The sequence below is a fragment of the Vespa crabro genome, chromosome 7 (assembly GCF_910589235.1).
Source record: "Vespa crabro chromosome 7, iyVesCrab1.2, whole genome shotgun sequence".
Classification (NCBI taxonomy): Eukaryota; Metazoa; Arthropoda; class Insecta; order Hymenoptera; family Vespidae; genus Vespa; species Vespa crabro.
Window position 1 is genome coordinate 1549598 of NC_060961.1, and position 21282 is coordinate 1570879.

Sequence of the window (21282 nt, forward strand, 5' to 3'; positions counted from 1 at the left end):
GCCACATAGAAAAGGTCATGTCAAAATTATTAGTCACCAAAGAGAACTCATTAATATCATTGTGATTAGATATTATTACGATGTAATGTGGTTGTACAACTCGGTGTGCGTAATACATTGATTTGTGCAAATCCGAAAAATAAAATGTCGTTGACGTTAAACCTTCTCGAGAAAGTATACGCGTCCATTTGAACATCGTCGTTGTCATTTCCATTTCTGACGAAAAATAAACTGAAGTTAATAAAAATGAAGTAAAAAAAAAAAGAAAAAAAAAGAAAAAAATGGAGAATATATTTTCGTACCCTTGAATTTCGAATAAGAGAAAATTATAGATTTCGATCCGTAAAATTTGCAAATGTCAATGATCAGATGAACGTGTTCGTCGTCGATTAATAATTGTTCGTACGATCTTGCGACTTTCGGAAAAAGAAATAGAACAATGAGAATCTTTAATCGTCCAACGTTAGTCATTTTTTTTTGTCGTATATGTCCAGAGATAAGCGTATTAATGAAATTTTATAAATTGTACGTTCTACAACGAAATTCATTCAACGAAGTTCTCTAACGAAATTCGTGAACAAAATTTTAACGTTACGACGAAGGACGATCGCAACCAACTAAATTTCTAAATTAGTAAGAGTGACATATTGCTAGTTGGTTTATCATAAGAATCGCTTGTCATAAGAAGTATATGTAACGTGAGTTTAATTTATTTATATGTGTAGAACTATAGTCTTCCAAAGGAAATAATTTTATGCGTGCCGGCAATGAGATAACATCGATCGATTGATAAAATTCATTTTAATTTTCCTTTTCCTTTCATTTTTCTTCTTCCTTAATGCGTGTGTGTGTGTATACATATATCTACATTCATGTATATACAAACGCATATTACCATTTTATATACATCCATACAGGAAATTATAATGTCTTAGAAATTACATTGCACTTCCATCAAAATAATTTAATAGCCATTCTAATCGATATGAAGAATTGATCGTTAAGCACTTGACAAAATGATTAGTTCACATTACGCGATATATTTTAATTATTCTTTATTCGCAAACGTGGAATAAAAAAAAAAAAAAGAAAAAAAAATAATGTATAGCGGAAAATTATTATAATCGATTAAAATGATGTTCAATTCAAATCAATTTTCCCATTGCAAATGTAACATTTAAAAATGTAATATTTCTTAAATAATTTATGTTTTACAATATATATTTATATATATATATATATAAAAATTTGTAATAATGTATGTACGTAATAATAGATTTTGATAGCTATGGTAGAACATTTCACATGTTGGTACGATTAAAATATGATTGGCTTGATATTTGAATATTGTGTTTATTGAAAAGGCCAAAAAAAAAAAAAAGAAGAAAAACAAACAAGATTCAATTATACCGTGTTATTGGCGAATGGCACATAAAAATTTGCCGAAGTTAATTCTTTTTCTTATTTTGATTAAGAAATTATCAATAATTCGTCCAAGGATGAACAATCGATATAATACGAAATAATTAAAATTTAATTCGACGAGAAAAAGAAAATATTTTATATACACGTTTTTACACGTTTAATACGATTAAAAAATACAATTTCAATTTAATACAATGCTAAATAAATGCAAAAAGCTTAAATAAATATTTCAGGATATTTCTATTCCATGAAGAAATTACAAGGACATATAAAAAGTTATTGAGAATGAATATTAGAAGTATTAAATCGTTAATACTTCGTGAATCAATATATTTCATTAATGTATTTCTATTTGATATTTCTTTTTTTTTTTTTTAATACGATTCTTTCTTTTTTGCATTTTACAAAAAGACGCTTTAATTGATTGGATACGATCTATGTACCAATGACATCTTTTCCCTTTTTTTACGTGCAAAAATATATCTTTCTACGAATAAAATACAAATACTTAAAACGATACCAATTAGGATGAAGAATATAAGGATTATTACACTGGTTATGTCAACCGGTTGATGTTTGATCATATCATTCGATCCATTTTGAAATAATTCATCCTTTAAACGATTTATCATTCCATCGTTAAAAAATTTCTGTAAACTTAAATAATTTCTTGTTTGATTAAATTATAAGTTAATATTAATCGATAAATTTGTACTTACTGAAAATTGATGACGTCGGTGAATTGATTGTTTTTAGATAAAATCATCGAAAATGTATCAACACGTCCTGTTTCAATAGGAACAACTTTGCATGGTATTTTATGATTTACACTATTTTTTAGAATGTCAGACGTGTAAAATGCTAGTTTACGATTTTCACAAATCTATAATTTAATTATTTGTATGTAATAATGAAATTATTAATTATTACATGTCTATATAAATGCAAAAAAGATTGAAATATATTTTTAAATGTATACAACTTCTTCCTACTTTTCTAAATCCTTCCTGTACATTTATTGGCAATTTTTCCTCCTCCAACATCAATTTCATCAATTTCTTTGCAAGCGGATCTGTCGAATTCTATAAATAAATATTCTCATTGGATAGGAACAATGTCGATAATCATTATCATACTTACTGCAAATAAATCATATTCAGCCGAATCATAAGGTACTGAAAATTGATAAGTACCATCTTCAACGAAGCTCTCTAATGATCGAAAGGGTAATTTGCGAATACCGGACGTCAAATAGCTTATCAAAGAGGCAGAATAAGCGGCCGATAATACAACAGCCAAAATATATAAAGATAAGTATGCTATTTTTAACGATGATCTATTTGGAAAGTCTAAAATATAAACGAATAATTTTTTTTTGCGTAAAATATAATTATTCAAAAAAAAAAGAAACTAAATGAAGTGAAAAATTTAAATAAAACCTGTTAATCCCTGTTGACAAAATATACCCCATATATCCAGAAAATTGTCGTACAATAAATATCCAATGTTACGATTAGTTCCAATTTTTATTTTAAACAGAATCAATAATATCGTTGTTACAACCAATATTCCAAATATAGCAATCCAAATGGAATTAGAGAAGGTCTAAGAAGTGGAAAAAAAATTCTTTTTTTTTTTAATTCGTAGAGTTTAACGCATGAATAAAAAAAAAAAAAAAAAAAAGAAAAAAAAAAAGTAAAAGAAAAAGAAAAGAAAAAAAGTAAGATAGAAAGGAAAAAGGAAAATTTCGTTTAGGCGATTATCGTACTAGGAAATATGATGACCATTTAATCGAGAATATGTGTGGCTCCTGTATATAAAGAAACAGAGGGGAGACGAAAAGGGGAAACGTGAAGTCAACGGCATTCAATCTGGCATTTGTCATGGAAAATCCAGAAAAACAAATATCGGCACGTCCAGAATTTAATTCCCCAATTGCTCCGGACCAAATATTTTCTTTTGGATTCCATCTTCCGAATGTTTTTATCTCGGAAATGATATTGAAATTAAAATTTAAAGTAAGACGAAGTTCTTTTAACAATCGTTTTAACAAACCCTCTAATTTGCCAGCTTTGTTTACAGATAGAAAATCTGATGACTAAAGAAGAAGAAAAAAATGATATAATAATGACGAATACGATCGATTAATAAACAAAAAGAAAAGATATCTTACCTTAACAATAATTACTCTCAATGTATAACCCTTCATATTATATCTTCTCTCGTAAAGAGATTCTGGAACCATTTTAATGATTCCATTCTCTAAATTCCAAGTTGCTAAATCATCGATCTGGGTTTGATTCGAATCGATCGAATACCACTCTCGTAAAATATTTTCTGTACCGCAACGTACCAACATTTCCGTATTGAATTTCAAATGAAATATATTATATGGTGGACTGTGACAATAAACGTGATTATTTGCCTTGTTGGTAAACAATACTAACCAGACACCAAAGGACATATCAAACGTTCTCGTTACTAAAGAGAACTCGTTAATGGCATCGTAATTGGATATAATCGCGATGTAATGTGGTCGTACGACTTGATTTACATAATAGGATGATTCGTTCAATCTCGAAAAATAAAAGCTAGTGGTCGTAAAACCTTCGCGAGAAAGTGCACGCGTCAATTTGAACGTCGTCGTTGTCATTTCCATGTCTGAAAGGGGGAAAAAAAATAAAAATAAAAAAAAAAAAAAAAAAAAAAGGTAAAAGGAAAATAAATATAAAAATGACAATTCAGAAGAATTATTAATTACCTTTTATCGAATCGGGATATAATAAAATTATAGAGTCCGTTCGATATAATTTGCAAATGTCGATGATGAGAGAAATGTTTTCGTCGTCGATAGAAAAAAATTCATACGTTCTCGCGATCTTCGGAAGAAGAGAAAAAAAAAAGAGTATTTTTAAACGCACAAGAAACGTCATTTTTTTTTTGTCCTCTAAATATATCGATCGATGATTGATCGTACGTTTTAATTTTACGAAGCGACGTATAAAACGTACGTAACGACAAAGAGGATCGTACGAGACTAAATTTCTAATCTAATGAAAGTAACTTATCGTGACTGTCGTACAAATAGAAATATCTATATATATATCGATCGCTTAAAGAAGTTTATTTTAATTTTCTTTTTTTCTTACCTTTTTTCTTTTTTACTTCATGTGCATAGTAAATTTGTAAATATATATATATATATATATATATATATATATATATTTTTTTTTGCAAATATATACGAATGTGCAATTGTATTTATTTTAAAAAATAACATTGTCCTTCCATCGACATAATTTAATAGCTATTCTGATCGATATAAATGAGGTAAGAGCACTTGAGAAAATGATTTTCGATTAATACACGCCATATTTCAATTATTCTTTATGCGCAAACATTATGTTATAATAAAAAATTATTATAATCGATTAAAACAATGTTCAATGATATATAAATATTCGATTGTAACATTAAGTTGATAATATGTTTCTTATCAATTTCAAGGATCAATTCAGGATATACAATGAATGGATATGATAATATCGTTTATTAAGGAATATTTAATTTACGTCAATTATTTTATAAAATCGTTGCAAATGTAATATCAAAAAATTTTTATTCATGGCCATTTTTAATCGAGTTAAACATTTGATAATAATATTACCAACTGTAATATTAGAACAAATATATTTAATTATTATATTGTAATTCAAAGTTTCTCAACACATAATCCGCAATCACAATATTAGAAGTTTAAAAGATAACTGCTACCTTAAAAAAGTTTTCGTAAAAAGTTTTTTCTTTTTTTAGGAAAAATCGACATCCTTCCAAAAGAACTAAAATATGTGTACAATCGATGTGGAATCGACGAATAAAGAAAATCTGTAATACACAAGTCCACGCGTTTAATCTTAATCGAAGAGATTTTACATAAAATTTTAAAACTGTGCTAAATAATACAAAAGTATAGATATGCTTACAGATATTTCTATATTCTAATTGAAAAAATAATAATCAGAATATAAAGATTCATTGATAAAAAGTATTAGCGTTATTGCGATTAATTCAAGTGCGATTTCTCTTATATATTGCAATATTTTTTATACTTTTCTTCCTTTTTCCATAAAATCCTGACGATCTTTTCAATAATATATTATGTACAATCGACATCTTTTTTCTTTTACGATAGAAAATATACTTTTCTATGATTAAAACGCAAATACTTGTGATTGTACCAATTAGAATGAAGAAAATGAGCGATATAACGCTGGTTAAACCAACCGATTCGTATTTCAATATAAAATTCAATTCCTTTTTTAATGTCGTATCTTTTAAGCGGTTCATCATTCCATTGTTAAAGAATTTCTGCAAACTATGAATGATCTTCTGATTTAACGTACGACAAAAATAACTTCACATTTATACACGTTTACTTACTGAAAATTGATGACTTCAGTATACGGATTATTTTTAGATAATATAATACCTAAATATTCTATACGTCCTGCATTAATACAAACCGTGTTACATGACGTTTTAAATTTAATAGCTTTCCTTTTTGCAACTGACGCGTACAGCGCAATTTTTTGATTTTCACAAACCTGTAATTTAACATAATTAGTATTAAAAATAAAACTATATATTTATATATATATATATATAAAATCTTTTGTTTTTTTTTATTTTTTTTTTGTCTTTTTTAATATTTCATCGTACTTTTTCAAATCCTTCCTTGACAGTTAATGGCAATTTGTTTTCTTCCGGTATCAACTTTATCAATTTCTTTGCAAATGGATCCCTCGCGTGCTATAAATAAATATATATTTTTTTTTTATTTATCTTCATATAATTATTTTATACGATTGAATGACAAATATAAAATACGTATCATACTCACTGTAAATATATCATAATCAGCCGCACCACGAAGGACAATAAATTGATAAGTACCGTCTTCGATTAAGCCCTCTAACGAATGAAAGGGTAAGACGGAGATAGCAGATGTTAAAAAGCTTATCAAAGCGGCAGAATAAGCGGCCGATAAGACAAGAACCAAAAGAAATATAGAGAAATACGCTATTTTTATCGATGATCTATCTGGAAAGTCTAAACGAATACTTTTTTAATATACTAACTTACTTATGTATATAATTATTAAAAAAAAAAAAAAAAGAAAGAAAAAAAGAACTAAATGAATAATACCTGCCAGTCCCTGTTGACAGAATATACCCCAAATCTTTAGAAATTTATCGGACAATAATTGTCCAATGTTATGATCCGTACCAATTTTTATTTTGAGAAAAATTAATACGATCGTTGCAAAAGTTAATATTCCAAATAAGGCAATCCAAATGGTAAAGGAGAAAGTCTAAAATAGAAAGGAAAAGAAAAATTAAGTATATCTTTTCAATTAATTTACTTGACAAAATGAACGACAATGACGAAAAAAAAAAATATATAAACATAGAAAAATGATTTTATTTAATAATTTTATCTTACTTGAAAATAGGATGACCATTTGATCGTGAATTTATTTGGTTCCTTGATGTAAATACAATGTTTCGTGAAAATAAGAGGAAAGGTAAAATCTACGACGTTCAATCTTGCACTGGTCATAGAAAAATCTGATATAGAAATGTCAGCTTGTCCTGCATATATCTCTCCGATTGCACCTGACCATGTATTTTTTTCTGCATTCCATATTCCGTACTCGTCTACGTTCGAGACAATTTTCAAACTAAAATTAAGAGTTACGGAAAGTTCTTGTAATGTTTTGCCAAATGTTCCTTCTAATTCGTTATTCTCATTAACATTTACGAACGGCGAGTCCTGCGAATTTGTAAAGTGTTATAATGAAATGTATTAAATGATATGCGAATCTTTTTAATAATAATAATAATAATAATAATAATAATAGAAAAAAGGAAAAAAAAAAGAAAAGGATAGAAAATATTTATAACGAAAAATATCTCACCTTGACTATAACGGCCCTCATGGTCAAACCTTGCAAATTATATCTTCTATCGTAAAGAGAATCCTTTACAACTTTGGTCATACCATTTTTTAAATTCCAAATTGTTAAATCATCTATCTCGGTTCGATTAGGATCGATCGAGTACCATTCACGTAAAATATTTTCTGTACCACAACGTACTAACATTTCCGAGTTGAATTTTAAATGAAATATGTTACCTGGCGGACTGTGACAATAATCGAAACCGCGCCCCTTGTAAATAAATAATACTAACCAGGCGGCAAAGGACATATCGAATGTATTTGTCGCTAAAGAGAATTCATTGATAGCGTCGTAATTAGATATAACTGCTATGTAATGCGGTCGTACGATTCGTTTTACGTAATACGATGATTCGTGCAATTGAGAAAAGTACAAATTTGAGGTTGTAAAACCATCGCGAGAAAGTGCACGCGTCCATTTGAATATCGTCGTTGTCATTTCCATTTCTGTGTAAAAAAAAAAAAAAAAAAAAGAAACAAAAAAGAGAAAGAGAGAAAAATCAAAAAAAGAAAAAAAAGAAGAGGAAAAGAAAACGAAGGAATATGAAAAAGCAACGAAGATTAAATAAAAGGAAAGAAATGAAATTGTGAAATAATTATCGTACCTTTTATCGATTCCCCGTATAAGAATATTATCGATTTGGTTTCGTATAATTTGCAAACGTCGATGATAAGAGGAACACCTTCGTCGCCGACAGATAATAATTCGTAGGATCTCATGACTTTCGGTAGTAATAAAAGTACGACGAACATTTTTAATTCCCCAACGAACGTCATTTTTCTTTTTCCTTTTTTCCCTTTCTTTTCATATACGATCGAAATATTTTATTTTTGCGACGGAATACGATAATCCCAGGAGATTAAATATTTCTAAACGTTCGAACAGAGGAATTATTTTCATTGCGAATATTGCAATGGTTGCAACAAATCTGAATGCAGTCTACGTCTATTGGTTTGCTTATTCGTGCGAGGAATATGATTTTATGCCTGTTAACATTGACCTATCGATGTCGATCGATTAATATATTTTATTTTCATGTGTACTTTTTATCTTCTTTTTTTTTTACTTGCTTTCTTTTCTTTTTCTTTTTCTTTTTTTTTTTTTTTTTACTTTTTACTTTTTGCCTACCGCAATGTTTAATTGTATTATTGATGATTCTGATGATTCTATGAAAATAGGAATTATTTCATGCTACACTCTTCGACAGACCTTACAATGATATATTTAAAAGGACTGCAATTGGCATATGACAGAAAACAACATGTTTTATTATTCTTGTAAAAAAAAAAAAAAGAAAAAAAGAAAACAGAAAGAAAAAAAACATTATTAAATATTACGATTTCGTGAATATCTTTTTCGTTGCTTGAAAAAATGTTTCCAGGGAAACCGAGATATTTGATTAGAAATTATTGAAAAATAAATAATTACAAAATTTATTTATTTTTAAATAAGAACTGATATTTATTTTTATCCAAAAGAAAAGAAAAAAAAAAAGGAGAGAAAAAAAAATATCTTTGACAATTGCAGTCAAAAGTTTATTTGTTAATACTTATCAGATTAATGAAAAGTTGATTGATCTAATTAACACGTGCTCGATATCAGATCTATGTAAGATCGAGATCGAAAAAAACATACGACGTGAGTTATCATCACTTTCAATTGATTTTTTATCCAAATTATTTGATTCAAAGTGAATAATAATTCGTTGAGACGATATACGGCAAGCTAATGGAAATAATTCTAATTTCGTAAAAAGAATAGAAAGAATAGAAAACTTTAGATAGAATTTTGTTCCTTTCCTTTTTATTTTTTCTTTTCTTCTTTTTTTCAGTGAAATCTATCGATAAAATAAAATTAAATGAAATTAATGAAACAATTGTGCCGTTTATTAATCGACTTATGTATGTAATGTAAATTTCTTTGATTATGACACGTTAAAAAATTGTATATAATTTTAAAAATATTTTCTTAACGTTAAGTTTTTAATTCGGATTAATGACACGTCAAAGAACAGAGTGCATTTCTTAATTACAAAAATAATTTTAAAAAATAAATATATTTTACCTTGTTGGCATATTATTATATGATTATAATATACTCACAGTTATTATTATTATCTTCCTTTTTATCGTAAATATCATTCAAATTAATGTTAATTGTAAAAAAAGTTTCTACTATTATAGAATCACTCATATACATACGTCTGTTATTTATGTTATTGCATTAAAACACGTAATACGTTTACATCGCGTACGATTATAAAATGCAATATTTTAAAAAGAACGTAGCACTTCGATTAAAATAATAAAATAGTCGTTCTAATCGATATAAACGAGGCCAAGCACTTGACAAAATGATTTCCAACTGTCACACGTTAGAACACACACACACATATATATATATATATATATATATATATATATATATATATACTTTATATACTAATTATTTCTTATGCGCATACGCGAACTTATCGTAGATAAGTAGAAAATTATTATAGTCGATTAAGGGTATATATATATATATATATATATATATATATATATATATGCATATGTATAAATATTTTATAATATATCCTTTAAATACGTAATATGTTTAATATAAATTTAATTTATAAAAAATATAAATCGATACAATATAAGAATGTAATAAAATCAATTAAAAGGATATTAATTTCACATCAATTTCGTTTTATAATATATATTATATGTAATAGGTTTATTCGATTACATTACGATTTCTATCACGTTGATACGTGCAAAATTTTTGATTTTGTTCTATATTGAAAAAATAAAAAAGATACGTTTATTGAAAAATTTCATTATTCAATAATAACGGCCTGTCACGATTCGTACATAAAAATGATGAATATAATTTCTTTTTTCTTTGTTTTTTTTTCTTTTTTTTTTCTGTTGTTATTTCGACTACGAGAGAGATACACTTCGAAAGAATGAAAAACTATGCATACATTTGCCTTCGGCAAATAATATATATATATTTGTCACACTTTTGTATTGAAAAAATTCTATTTACAATTTTAAAACTGTGTCAAATAATACAAAAACATAGATATGCGTATATTTGTGTCTGCGTATGTGTTCCATATAAGAAATTACAATCGGAATAATAATATTCATTGACAAACGGGAAATTAATATTGTCATGAGTAATTCACGCGGGTACATCTGCGATTTCTTTTGTCTTTTGCAATATTTTTTAAAGTTTTCTTCCTTTCTATATAAAATTCTAACGAATTAAACAACGATATACGTTTTACCATCGACATTTTTTTCTTTTTACGAATGAAAATATACTTTTCTATGATTAAAATGAATATACTCAAAATAATACCAATTAATATGAGAAAAATAGGCGATATAATACTGACTATCTGAACTGGTTGCTGCTGCATCATATCGTTAAAATTCTTTTTAAATGTCACATCTTTTAAACGATTCATTATTCCATTGTTGAAAAATTTCTGCAAGCTAGAACAAAATTGTACGATACGATTAATGTAAAATATAATAAATTCATTTTATTTCTTACTTACTGAAAATTGATGATACCGATGAATGGATTATGCTTAGATAAAATAATAGATAAACTGTCTATACGTCCTGTTTCAATAGAAACCACATTACATGGTATTTTAAAATTTAAAACCTTTTTTATTTCGTCGGATGTATAGATCGCTTGTTTCCGATTTTTACAAATCTGTAATATAACAATAACGGGCATTATCAATAAAATTACATGAGTATACGAGTTGTTCCTTTTTTTTTTTTTTTTTTTTTGTAGTAAGTACTTCATCGTACACTTCTAAATCCTTCTAATACAGTTATTGGTAACTTTTCCTCTTCTGGCATTAACTTCATTAATGTCTTCGCAAGTGGATCTGCCGAATTCTGTAAATAATCATTAGTTATTATATATGTATATATACATATATATATATTACAACTACTTAAGTAAGTAATACTTATCATACTCACTGCAAATATATCGTAGTCAGCCGTACCGCGAATAACAATAAATTGATAAGAATCATCTTCAACGAAATTCTCTAATGATCGAAAAGGTAAGACATGGATAACGGACGTTAAAAAGCTTATCAAAGCAGCAGAATAAGCGGCCGATAAGATCACGGCCAAAAGAAATATAGAGAAGTATGTTATTCTTAACGATAATCTCTGTGGAAAGTCTAAAATCCAAAAGTTATATTTTTCTCTAAGTATAATTATTAAAAAAAGAGTATTATATTGATCGAATATCGTGTAATATTTTATCAAACCTGGGAGTCCCTGTTGACAAAATATACCCCAAATTTCTAAAAAATTGTCCGATAATAAGTGTCCAATATTACGATCGGTTTGATTTTTTATTTTCAGAAAAATTAATAAGACCGTTGTAAAAACTAATAATCCAAAAATAGCAATCCAAATGGAATGAGAGAAAGTCTATAAAAAAAAAAAAAAAAGAAAATAATAACAAATTTTTCTTTTGTTTTAATACATTCAGAGAAAAATTACGAATTAGAAATTATCAGTACCAGAAAATAAGATGACCATTTAATCGCGAATATCTTTGGTTCTTTAATATATAGAAAATTTTTTGATAGCAAAAGAGGAAACGTGAAGTCAACGACATTCAATCTGGCACTTGTCATAGAAAAATCTGAAATAGAAATATCAGCACGTCCGACGTATAATTCCCCGATTGCTCCGGACCAAGTATTTTTTTTTGCATTCCAACTTCCATGCTCGTTTACTTCGGAAACAATTTTGAAACTACAATTTAATGTCACACAAAGTTCTGTTAATATTCTACCAAACATGCCGTCCAATTGGCCATTCTCATTTAAGTTTATGAACGGTGAATCCTGCATTGAAAAAAAAAAAAAGAAATAATCAAGAATTAAACATATACGAATTCTATTTTAAATTGAACATATACAAAAAAAAATTATATATATATATATATATATATATATATATATATATATATATTAGAAGAAAAAAACTTTACCTTAACTATAACAGTTCTCATAACCAAACCCTGTAAACTGTATCTTCTATCGTAAAGAGAATCTGAAACCATTTTAACGATTCCTTTCTCCAAACTCCAATGTGCAAAATCATTGATCTCCGTTCGATTCTTATAGATCGAATACCATTCACGTAAAATATTTTCTGTACCGCAACGGACCAACATTTCCGTGTTAAATTCCAAATGAAATATATTACCCGGTGGATTGTAACAATAATCGAAATTATGTCCCTTGTAAATGAATAATACAAGCCATACGGCATAAGGCATATTGAAATTATTGTTTGCTAAGGAGAACTGATTAATCGCATTGTTATTAGTTATAACCGCGACGTAATGGGGTCGTACGATTCGTTTAATGTAGTACGATGTTTTGTGTAATTCTGAAAAGTACAAGGACACGGTCAGAAAACCTTCACGAGAAAGTGCACGCATCCATTTGAATAACGTCGTTGTAACTTCCATTTCTGAGTAAAAAAAAAAAAAAAGAAAAAGGGAAAATGAAAATAGTAAAACTAAAGAAATAATGAATAAAAAAGAAATATATATAATTTTCCTACCTTCTATCGATTGGGCGTATAAGAATATTATAGATTTAGTTCCGTGTAATTTGGAAATGTCGATGATCAAAGATATGTATTCGTCGTCGTAAGAACGTCGTAATTCAAGCTCGTAAGATCTCACCATCAACGGGAGAAAAAGTATAAGAATAAAAATGAGAACGAGTATCTTTAATCGTATAAAGAACGTCATCTCTTCTTTTTTTTTTTTCTTTCTCTTTTATTATTTATTTATTTATCTATTTTTTTTTTCTTTTTTTTTTTTTTTAATTCGAATCGAACGAATCGACGACAACCGCGTGTGCGATGATATTGACGGAAAAACGTTTTTACACGACAACTGAAGTACGTTCGATTGTTCGATATGTCGTTCGAAACGAAATGAAGCCGATGGTTGTTTACATATTCGTGTGAAAAATAACAGAAAAAAAGAAAGAAAAAACTAATGTTATCTGTATTAGTATTGATTTATTTACGATCGATTAATGAACGGTCCTTTTCACTTTATCCTTACGTTTTCTTTTTTTCTTTGTTATAACGCGTATATAAGTATATACCACGTATAAGTACGTGTGTGTATATTTACATATCTACATGGACATGTTTATATATTATCGTTCGTTTGATTTATAACGATTGTAAAAGATAACACAATGTAAACAATGTTACAATTCCATTGAAATAATTATAATAGACGTTCTAATCGATATAAGTACGATCGATAAAGTAACCATCCGACCAAATGATTTTAGATCATTAAATGTTTGAAGAAATAAATATGAGGGTCGTTTAAAACAACGTTTCTCAACTTGTTCTATATGTTAAACGATAAATATTAACTTATCCGAAAGCAAGGAATATAATGATTAATTTATAAAAATTTTCTATAATTTATTTGCATTAAACAATCGTATCTTTGAAATATAAATTTGACGATAAAAAATTTTTAAAACATATTATAAACATTTGTGCAAACGTATTAAATCTTACATCTAAAAGAGTTGAGAAATACTGATCTAGAAGGTAATAACTCTTTGTGTAGAGAAGCCATATAAAACATTTGTTTAGACTAGGATTATTTATTTATAGATTCACTCATACGTTGACATAAACCAACGATTTATATTTCAATATTATTAATTCTGTGAAAACTGTCAAACGTAAATACGGCCAACATTACGAAGCACTATCTTATTATTCCAATGAAAAATTAATTGTAATTGTAGGTTATATTTCTTTTGTAAAGAAATTAAATGAGAAATCAAATTTTAATTAAAAAGAAAAGAAATATCGTTTACGGAGTTTTAATCATTTAACTTATGGTATACGAATATTTTAAGAATTTAGATATGTAAATCATGATAAATTTTGAAAAATAAATATTTAATTAATTAATATTGTCGTCGTTTAAAATATTTTTCAAAATGCCGATGTAAAAATTTCATGAATCCAGACGAACAATGAGATCTGTTATATTTACCCTTTTCCAAATGTTGTGAAAAATATTGATTTTGAAGGAGAAAAAAGAAGTTCATTGTTGAATTACAGCTGTGTATAAGTAGTTGCATATTGTCAGGCGCAAAAACAAATAACGTGGCTTTTTTTTTATCCTGTAATTCAGCACCGCATTGCGTAAAAGCAAAAAATGCTTCTACTCGTATGAAAATATTCTTGAACACTTCAATTATACGATACCAAAATATTCTGTCCAAAATCCAAACTTGATTTTGAGCGATCATTATATTTTTTATAAATTGAATGAATTCTAGAAATAACGTTGTTTTTCACGAAAAGCTAATTCATAAAGGACGCCACAATGCTACGATGCTCACGCTAACACGCTGCGGAAGTTTATGACGGACGTATTGTATCAAATATGGGCGTGCGCAAAGATTATATATTGAAATGTAAGTATGTGTATGTGTATAAATAAGTATGTATGTATACATATATATATATATATATATATATATATATATATATGTATATATATATAGTGTAAATAAAAGTATATACTATAATATATTTATATTAAATAAGTATAAAAATTATCGAGATATGAATTAGATATTAAAAAATTCTATGCAAATAAAAAAATTCGTCGAAAAGTAACATTAGTGTACTTAATATTTTACGAGTGTACATCTACGAATTGCTTGATAATTTGTGATATTTTTTATACTTCTTTTTTTTTTTAATTCCTTTTTTTCTTAAATTCCTGACGATTTAATTGATATAAGATATGTTATCATTGACTCTACTTTCATTTGGCAAGAAAAAAATAAACATTTCCATGATAAGAATACAGATACTCAATAATAATATCAAAATAATTGGATGAAGAATATAAGGGCAATAAGGTTGATTATGTGAAACAATTGATCCTCGATAACTTCACATTTTAAATGTCGTATTTTTTAAACGATTCATCATTTCATTATTGATAAATTTCTGCAAGCTAGAATGAGCTTGTGCTTTAACGTACGATAAATGAATATTTACATTATTAATTGTGTATCCTCTGAAAATTGATAATATCTATGAACGGGAAGTATTTCGATAAAATCATATTTAAACTTTCTAAATGTCTTGTTACAATAGAAATCAGATTACACGGCATTTTAACATTTACGATATTATGTACATTAATAATTCGTCGTTCGTGTGAAATGATTAGTTTCCAATATTTACGAATCTGCAATTTAATAACAAACATTAAGAATAATAATAATATAAAAATAATAATAATACAACAAATTAATACTCCAAAGGTAGAGATCAAAATGGAATGATTGAAAGCCTAAAAAAAAAATAGCAACTTTTTAATTCATATCCAGATTAGAAAATATTATACTTTAATTATAAAAACTCTCACTACGAAACCCTGTAAATTATATCTTCTTCTTTCACGATAAAAAGTTAAAGTAATTTTAATTAATCCTTTCTCTAAGCTCCATATCACAAAATCGTCAATTTCGATTCGATTCATATCGATCGAATATCACTCTTGTAAAATATATTTTCTGTAACGCAACAGTCCAACATTTACAAGTTTAATTTTAAATGTGATATATTATCTGATGGACTGTAACAATAATCGAAACCATCTTCCTTGTAAATGAATATCACTAGCATTTATATATTTACATACATACTTTACACATTAACGTTATTATAGTTACGATAATAAAATGCAATGTCTTAAAATAATATGTTGCACTCATTAAAATAAATTAACATAAATCGATTAATATAAACGAGGCAATTATTTGACAAAATGATTTATTACCAACAAACATTGTATTCTAATTTTAGTCTATATGAGAATGCATGTGGTTATCGTAGACAAATATTAGAAAATAACAAGTAAAATGAAAAATTTGTTTAAAAATGAACATTAGCCTTGTTGTTAATAGTTTTCGCGTTGTCGTTTCCGATTCCTCTGATCTTTTGCAAAATTTTTTATATCTCTCTTCCTTTTCAAATTAACTTCTGACGATTTATTCGAAAGAGTACGATCTACCATTGACACCTTCTTCATCTTAGAAGAAAATATACGTTTTTCTATGAACAGAATAAAAATACTCAAAATGATACCAATTTGAATGAAGAGAATAAGCGACATAACGCTGTTTACGCAAACCGGTTCATCCTTCTTCACATCATTGGATTTCTTCTTAAATGTTATATGCTTTAAACGATTAATCATTCCATTCTCGATAAATTTCTCCAAGCTAGAATGAGCTTTTGCTATAACCATAAATACAATTGTACGATATTAATGAGTACTTACTGAAAATTGATAACCTTTGTGAATGGATTGTTTTTGGATAAAATCATGGCTACACTCTCTAGGCGTCCTGTATCAATAGAAACCAGGTTACATGGTATTTTAAGATATGCAATCTTCTGTACTTCCTCGGACGTGTAGATTGCTAGTTTCCGATTGTTACAAACCTGTGATTCAAATAACAGATATTAAAAATAAAATTATATATACTATTTCAGTTTGTTTTCTTATAATAGTTTTAGCGTACTCTTTCAAATCCTTCCATTACATTTGGTGTCAATTTTTCTTCTTCTAACATCAACTTCATCAATTTCTTTTCAAGCGGATGTTCCGAATTCTACAAATATATATTTTAACTTGTCTTCATGTACTTATTATATATGTATATATATACACATAACAGCGTAGACAAGAAATATAATACTCACTGCAAATTTATCATAACTAGACGTACCACGAAAAACGGAAAATTGATAAGTACCGTCTTCAGCGAAAGTCTCTAATGAATGAAAGGGTAATTTGTGGATACTGGTAGTTAAAAAGCTCGTCAAAGATGCAGAATAAGCGGCTGATAATACAACAGTCAAAAGAAGGATAGAAAAGTATGCAATTCTTAAAGAGGATCTATCAGGAAAATCTAAATCAAATAAATACTTTATATAAATATAACCATTAAAAAAAAAGAAAAATAATAAGAAAGAAACAATTGGAAGAAAATTTAAGAAATATTGTATCATACCTGCCAGTCCCTGTTGACAAAATATACCCCAAATCTCCAAAAAATTGTCTGACAACAAATCTCTTATTTTACGATCGCTTCCATTTTTTATTTTGAGAAAAATTAGTAAAATTGATCCGACAATTAATATCATCAATATAGCTATCCAAATGGAATAGGAGAATGCCTTAGAAAAATAAGAATTTTTAAATTTATAAAAGTTAAACAAAGAAAAAGAAAAAATTTGATTGCCAGGTATCGTACTAGAATAAAAGATGACCATTTAATCGCAAATATTTGTGGTTCGCGAATGTAAAGACATTTTTTCGTAAGCAAAAGAGGAAGCGTAAAGTCGACAACATTCAATCTGGGACCGGTAATAGTAAAATCTGCAATAGAAATGTCAGCACGTCCTGCATATAATTCTCCCACTGCTCCGGACCAAGTCTTTTCTTTAGAATTCCAATTTCCATATTCTTCTACTTCCGAGACAATGTTGATACTAAAATTGAGAGTCACACAAAGGTTTCTTAATATTCTACCTAATATACCATCTAATTTGCCATCCTCGTTTACGATTAGGAACGACGAATCCTAGTAAAAAATAATAAATGTAAATTTATTTAGAAAATAGAAAATAGAAAATAAATTCACACTAGAGAATATTTTACCTTAACTATAACAGCTCTCATTACCAAACCCTGTAAATTACTTCTCCTTTTATAAAGAAAATCAGAAGCAATTTTAGTTATTCCATTTTCTAAACTCCACGTTGCTAAATCATTGATCTCGGTTCTATTCATATCGATCGAATACCACTCTCGTAAAATATTTTCTGTACCGCAACGTACCAACATATTCGAGTTGTATCTTAAATGAAAAATGTTACCTGGAGGACTGTGACAATAATCGGAGCCATGTCCCTTGTAAATGAATAACACTAGCCATGCAGCAAAAGACATGTCAAATGTACTGGTTGCTAAAGAGAACTCATTAATCGCATTATAATTTGAAATCACAGCGATATAATACGGTCGTATGATTCGCCCTACATAGTACAACGATTTGTGCAATTCCGAAAAGTACAAATTCGTAGACGTAAATCCTTCGCGAGAAAGGGCCCGCGTCCATTTAAAAATCATCGTTTTCATTTCCATTTCTGAGAAAAAGGAATACAATGATAATTCAAATGAAGAAATAAAAATTATATATATTATAATAGCACCTTTCATTGAATTAGAGTACAAGAAAATAATTGATTTCATTCCGTATAATTTGCAAGTGTCGATGATGAAAGGAACTTGTTCTTCGCCGATAGAAAGAAATTCGTAAGATCTTGCGATTTTCGTAGGAAGAAGAAGAAAAAGATGAACGAGTATCGTTAATTGTACAAAGAACCTCATTCTTTTCTTATTCGTATTTCTCAAATCGAACTAACCGACGGACAACGATGTAATGAAATTTATGAAGAAAATTCTTTCATGGCAACGCAGAAAGATCATACTTTATTAAATATTAATTGATGAAAGGCTTATAACCACTTGGAATATTACGATCGTCGTGCTGACTAGAATAAATATTTCTTTTCTGAAGACAATAATTTTATGCGTTTCTATATTAGTTTATCATCGATCGAAATAAGCGTTGTTTTTATTTCTCTAATACTTATTTCTTTTCATTTTCTTCTTTGATAAATGAAATATATATATATATATATATATATATTTGCATATCTATCAACACGCGTTCAATGCAAATGAATTTAAAATACATCGTCTTTAAAACAACGTTATACTTCAACTAAAATAATTTATTAGATGTTCTGATCGATATAAACGAGGCAAGCACTTGAGAAAATGATTTTCAATTGTCACACGTTAGAAGAGATAAACCGAAACATAATATTCTAATTAATTTTTATTCGCAATAATTGCGAGTTTATCGTAATTAAATAATTATTAAACAAACAAGGATGATCAAACGGGATATAAAAATTTAATTATAACGATATATAGATCATTTATTTTAAATTACTATTATACAGAAGTATGATTATAATTATGTTATAATTACGATCTAATAAAAAAGATTCTATTTTATTTTTATAATGTGCTAAATAATGCTAAAACTTAAAATACGTTTATGCGTATTTCTATTTCATTCGAATATTACAATCGATGTACGAAGATTTATTTAGAATGAATATCAATGGTATTGTTAATATTTTACGCGTGCACATTTGCGATTCGTGTAATATTTCGCAAAATTTTTTATACTTTTCTTCCTTTTAATATAATATACGGATGAATTTTTCAACGAAATAAGATCTAACACTATCTCCTTCTTACTTTTATGAGCGAAAAAACACTTCTCTATGATCAAAATGCAAATACTTAAAACCGTACCAATTAGAATAAATAAGATAAGTGATATTACGCTGGTTATGCGAACAGGTTGATGATATATTTTATCGTCAGGTTCCTTTCTAAATGTCATATCTTTTAAACGATCTATCATACCATTGTTGATAAATTTTTGCAAGCTAAAACCAGCCAATGCTTTAACGTATGATAAATGAAAATTTACATTAAAAATAGTGTACTTACTGATAATTAATAACGTCTGTGAATTGATTGTGCTTAGATAAAATCATCCCTAAACTGTCTACACTTCCCATTTCAATAGAAATCAGGTTACATGGTATTTTATGAAATTCACTCCTTTCTACTTCGTCAATCGCGTAAATTGCTAGTTTTCGATTTTTACAAATCTGTAATTTAGTAACAGGTATTACAAATTTAAAAAAAAAATATATATATATAACCTATTTTTTTTTTTTTTTTTAAATATTTCTTCGTACTCTTCTGAATCCTTCCAAAATATTTACTGGCAATTTTTCATGTTTTATCATCAACTTCATCAATTTCTTTGCAAACGAATGTTCCGAATTCTACAAATAAATATATTTCTTTATCTTCATATATGTACTTATTGCTTTATACACATATATACTGTGTACATAAAAAAAAAAAAAAAAAAAAAAAAAACAGGATTAATACGTATAATATTTACTGCAAATATGTCATAATCAGCTGATCCACGAACAACAGCAAGTTTATAACTACCGTCAGCAACAAAGTCCTCTAACGAATGAAAAGGTAATACGGTGGTAGCAGATGTTATAAAGCTTATCAAAGCCGCAGAATATGCGGCATTTAAGACTACAGCCAAAAGAAATATAGAATAGTATGCTATCCTTAACGAAGATCTATTGGGAAATTCTATAGGAAACGAATAGTTTGTTGAAATATAATTAATGAAAAAAGAAATAAAAGAAAAATCTAGAAACATTGAATCAAACCTGCCATTCCCTGTTGACAAAATATACCCCAAATATTTAGAAATATATCGGCCAATAAATGTCCTATGTAACGATTCGATCCATATTTTATTTTGAGAAAAATTAATAATATCATTCCACAAAATGATATTCCAAATATAGCAATCCAAACGGAATTGGAGAAAGCCTGATGAATAAGAAATTATTTAATTCGCGACAATTGAATTGTGAAAAAGATTATGAAATATTAAAATGTCATTGAAATTTATCGTACGAGAAAATAAGACGTCCATTTGATCGCATATATCTGCGGTTTTTGAATGTAAAGATAGCTTTTTGATAGTAACAGAGGAAGAGTGAAGTCAACTACATTGAATC

The 21282-nt window shown here is 27.5% G+C and overlaps 3 protein-coding genes and 1 long non-coding RNA gene across 6 annotated transcripts; all 4 read right to left on the bottom strand.

Moving 5' to 3' along the window:
* Positions 1-5167: 5167 nt before the first annotated feature.
* Positions 5168-7888, bottom strand: LOC124425614 (probable glutamate receptor). Its single transcript, XM_046966167.1, has 7 exons — positions 7403-7888; positions 6928-7257; positions 6631-6796; positions 6326-6534; positions 6145-6234; positions 5866-6029; positions 5168-5800 (listed from the first exon to the last, which is right to left on the bottom strand). Exons 1-7 carry the CDS (start codon positions 7886-7888, stop codon positions 5494-5496), a joined length of 1752 nt encoding a protein of 583 aa, XP_046822123.1. The 3' UTR covers positions 5168-5493.
* A 2285-nt stretch (positions 7889-10173) lies between these two features.
* Positions 10174-14889, bottom strand: LOC124425398 (glutamate receptor 1-like). Of its 3 annotated transcripts, none has more exons than XM_046965683.1 (7): positions 14537-14889; positions 12476-12879; positions 12000-12329; positions 11443-11907; positions 11266-11355; positions 11001-11164; positions 10174-10935 (listed from the first exon to the last, which is right to left on the bottom strand). In XM_046965683.1, exons 1-7 carry the CDS (start codon positions 14793-14795, stop codon positions 10608-10610), a joined length of 2040 nt encoding a protein of 679 aa, XP_046821639.1. In that variant the 5' UTR covers positions 14796-14889; the 3' UTR covers positions 10174-10607. The 3 variants fall into 3 exon arrangements, with proteins under 3 accessions (XP_046821639.1, XP_046821640.1, XP_046821638.1); XM_046965684.1 differs by lacking the exon at positions 14537-14889 and having other exon boundaries at positions 11443-11651; positions 11742-11907; positions 12476-13205; XM_046965682.1 differs by lacking the exon at positions 14537-14889 and having other exon boundaries at positions 12476-13205.
* A 2043-nt stretch (positions 14890-16932) lies between these two features.
* On the bottom strand, positions 16933-17361 carry LOC124425530. The gene is made up of 3 exons (XR_006942527.1): positions 17275-17361; positions 17094-17183; positions 16933-17013 (listed from the first exon to the last, which is right to left on the bottom strand). It is a non-coding gene; the product is annotated as an uncharacterized LOC124425530 (long non-coding RNA).
* Positions 17362-17459: 98 nt separating this feature from the next.
* On the bottom strand, positions 17460-18641 carry LOC124425615 (glutamate receptor ionotropic, delta-2-like). The gene is made up of 4 exons (XM_046966168.1): positions 18236-18641; positions 17829-18158; positions 17586-17751; positions 17460-17470 (listed from the first exon to the last, which is right to left on the bottom strand). Exons 1-4 carry the CDS (start codon positions 18524-18526, stop codon positions 17460-17462), a joined length of 798 nt encoding a protein of 265 aa, XP_046822124.1. The 5' UTR covers positions 18527-18641.
* Between the last annotated feature and the right edge of the window lie 2641 nt (positions 18642-21282).